This window comes from Phlebotomus argentipes, unplaced genomic scaffold (genome assembly GCF_947086385.1).
Source record: "Phlebotomus argentipes unplaced genomic scaffold, Phlebotomus argentipes genome assembly contig_42, whole genome shotgun sequence".
Classification (NCBI taxonomy): Eukaryota; Metazoa; Arthropoda; class Insecta; order Diptera; family Psychodidae; genus Phlebotomus; species Phlebotomus argentipes.
Window position 1 is genome coordinate 1,597,516 of NW_026776171.1, and position 2,824 is coordinate 1,600,339.

Sequence of the window (2,824 nt, forward strand, 5' to 3'; positions counted from 1 at the left end):
TGAAGGAATGAAATGAACCTTCGTATGTTCGTCAATGCTGAATTTATCTGCATTATCCGGAGCACAGCATGCGGTTTTCTCGCCACCCAAGAGACGCTATCGGGATGCGAAGGTCTGGCCACAGACAACCTCCATCTAAATACGATGAGATTAAAGCGCCCACAGAAGCGAGATAATGCAAATGTTGCCTTTAAACGCTCAAACGGAATGCTTTGTGACGACTTCCTGTACTTTCAGAGAGCTTTTGCGGCGCCGAGAGCTTTTCCGGGTCGCTTCTCCGCTAAACCGTGCATCCTTCCGAAAATAGAAAGTGGTTGAAGACTTCGCAGTCCTTTATTGACTCTCCATGAAACACATAATTTTACAATTTTCTTTTCTTTTTTTTTTAGGGAAAATTCTCACAATTTTTTTTCTTCTCTCTCTCTCACACATTTTTTCTTCTTTCTGTCCAGAATCTCAGTCATCTTTTCCAGGAGGGAAAAACCGGGGCAAATGAAAGCACTTAATCACATTCCGAAATCACGAGGTTGAACCACACATAAAGGAGACAGAGAATCTACTCGTCGGAATCCTCAGCATCATTCTCGTCCTCCTCCTCCTCGTCGGACTCATCCTCGGACTCTGAGGAGCTGCTCTTGGCCTTCCGGCCGCCCTTGGGGCGTCCGCGGCCGCGCGACGGCTTCTTCTTCACGGCCACCTTGGCGGGCGCCTTTGGCCGGCCGCGGCCGCGCTTCGCCGCCACATTCCCGTTCTCCGCCACCTTCTTGCCCTCGGACGCCTCCGGAGACGACGTTCTGGGTCGCTTCTTCGCCTCGACGGGCTGCAAAAAGAGTCACAACGGAGTGGCTTCAGGCATCCCGGAAAACGGGAAAAACATCATTTTTCTTGCTTGCCTTGTCCTTGTCCGCCGCCGGACGGCCGCGCTTCTTCTCGCCAGTCACAACGGGGGCCTCTTCGTCAGACATCCTCTCGCGCCGAGATCGACCAGTTTTCGGAGGGAAGCAGTGAAAGACACTCAGCTGAGATTCAAGTGAAAAACCACACCTTTGAGATACGTTTTCGGTACACAAAGAAATTCTGCGTTGGAGTTTGCAATGGAAATGATTATCTTGCAAGGCAGCGTGAGTGCAATTGAGGTTTGTACGCTGTTCAAGGGCAAAACTGATAAGAAAAAACAAAATTCTTTGGAAAAATACTTCTTTTTAAGATCATTCTTAGGGAAAACAATTCTTGAAATTCATTTTAAAAGCTGTTTTGGTGAGTATTTTATTAAGAAAATATCAATGATATTTTTAAAAGAATTTAGTTAATTTTTGAAAGAAAAAATCTTGCGATAAGACTAATTTTTATTAGAATTAAAAGAAAAAAAAACACAAGGAAAAAATAAATTTTGTTATAAATATTGGCATAAGAAAATCACTTGTGTTTTGTGGCCTTTTAGATAAGAAAAAAACTTCTAAAAGTAATTTTAAAAATATTTTTGAAAATATTGAAGTTGAAAATATTTTTCCTTAGCAATTAATATAATTTACAAACGATAAAAAACATTATAAAAGAATTATTTCTAAGAATTCTTAGTTTTTTCAATTTTGACCTGGTTTTACTATAAAATATATTTTTTAATGTACACCAAATCAAGAGCACAAGTCTGCCTTGTGACGGAATTAAAGGGAATATACAGGAAGGATGTGGGAAAAGTCCACTTGCAGTGCAGCAAATTCTCTCAAGTTTTTCCCATTTCGCTCAATCAAAATGTCCACGAAAAGTGGGGAAAAAGTTGCCCCAGAAAATTGTGTACACTTATGTCAATCCCAAAGTTGAATATTTTATGGCCAAAAGGAGGAAAAGACCGGGATTTTCGTGGACAGATTGTCATAAAATATTCATCGGGACGCCATCATTTCCAGCAAAATGGGAGGAAAATCGTTGATTTTCCCCGCCCTTTTCACTCCGTTCACTTTTTTTTTACACACAGCAAAATTCCTGGGCAATTTCTCATCGCAGAGACAAAGTTGCCGGAGCCTCGGCAGAGGCTGAGCGAGCACAAGAAAATCCGGAGATATCTTATCAGGGTGAAAAGGAGGAAGAAAAAAGAAGTTAATTGCTTACCTCACGCACACACTCTCAACGCGACTCTCTCAGCGGTTCAGTGATGAATGAACGAAAATCGACTCTCCCGCCAGTCTCAGCTCTCTCTGGCGGCGCTCTCCGGCGAGCGTGGAAAATAAAAACCACTCTGGGAGAGAGAGAGTGTGAAAAAAGAGCGGGAGAGCCAGAGTGCATTGCAGTTCAGGGGTTCATACTCCAGAAATCCAGTGTTTTGTTTCCCAAAAATTCACCAAAATTGATGAAAATTGTGTAAAATTATTAATTGTTGGAAAATTTCTACTCAAGGCATAATTTCGATTAAAATTTACGGAAAAAAACTACCTAAGAATTTATAAACCACGTTAACAAATGCAAACAATTTGCTCTAAATTTTTCAAAGGTTTTAAATTTAAACACAATTGTGAGCTTGAGTGCGTATTTTCTAAGAAATTAGCGTAATTTGCTGAATTTCTTTTGATTTTCACTGAGAAAAAAGCAATATTGATGCTTTTCTTAGGTTATGTAACTAATTGAAAACAGATTTAACCTCTAAGAACATCAATTGGCATAATTAAGTATTTGCATGTAAAAATTCTAGATATTTAAAGTTACGAAATACTAAAGATTACGCAAAGTTAGGTTATGTTAAAAAAAGATTATAAAACAAATTGTTTTAAGCGAATTCTTGCAGAAATATCAGTTAAAAACCTTAGAAATTTATAATAACTTGAGAAGT

The 2,824-nt window shown here is 39.7% G+C and overlaps 1 protein-coding gene across 1 annotated transcript; it reads right to left on the reverse strand.

Annotated features, from left to right (window-relative positions):
- Nucleotides 1–416: 416 nt before the first annotated feature.
- Nucleotides 417–2,160, reverse strand: LOC132257122 (chromosomal protein D1-like). Its single transcript, XM_059753894.1, has 3 exons — nt 2,110–2,160; nt 894–1,019; nt 417–820 (listed from the first exon to the last, which is right to left on the reverse strand). Exons 2-3 carry the CDS (start codon nt 963–965, stop codon nt 557–559), a joined length of 336 nt encoding a protein of 111 aa, XP_059609877.1. The 5' UTR covers nt 966–1,019; nt 2,110–2,160; the 3' UTR covers nt 417–556.
- Between the last annotated feature and the right edge of the window lie 664 nt (nt 2,161–2,824).

Bases quoted from the DNA above. Each gene is read 5' to 3' on its own strand.
- LOC132257122 (XM_059753894.1), bottom strand. From the start codon at position 965: ATGTCTGACGAAGAGGCCCCCGTTGTGACTGGCGAGAAGAAGCGCGGC. The intron at 821-893 runs GCAAGCAAGAAA...CTCTTTTTGCAG, and splicing joins CGGCGGCGGACAAGGACAAG to CCCGTCGAGGCGAAGAAGCG.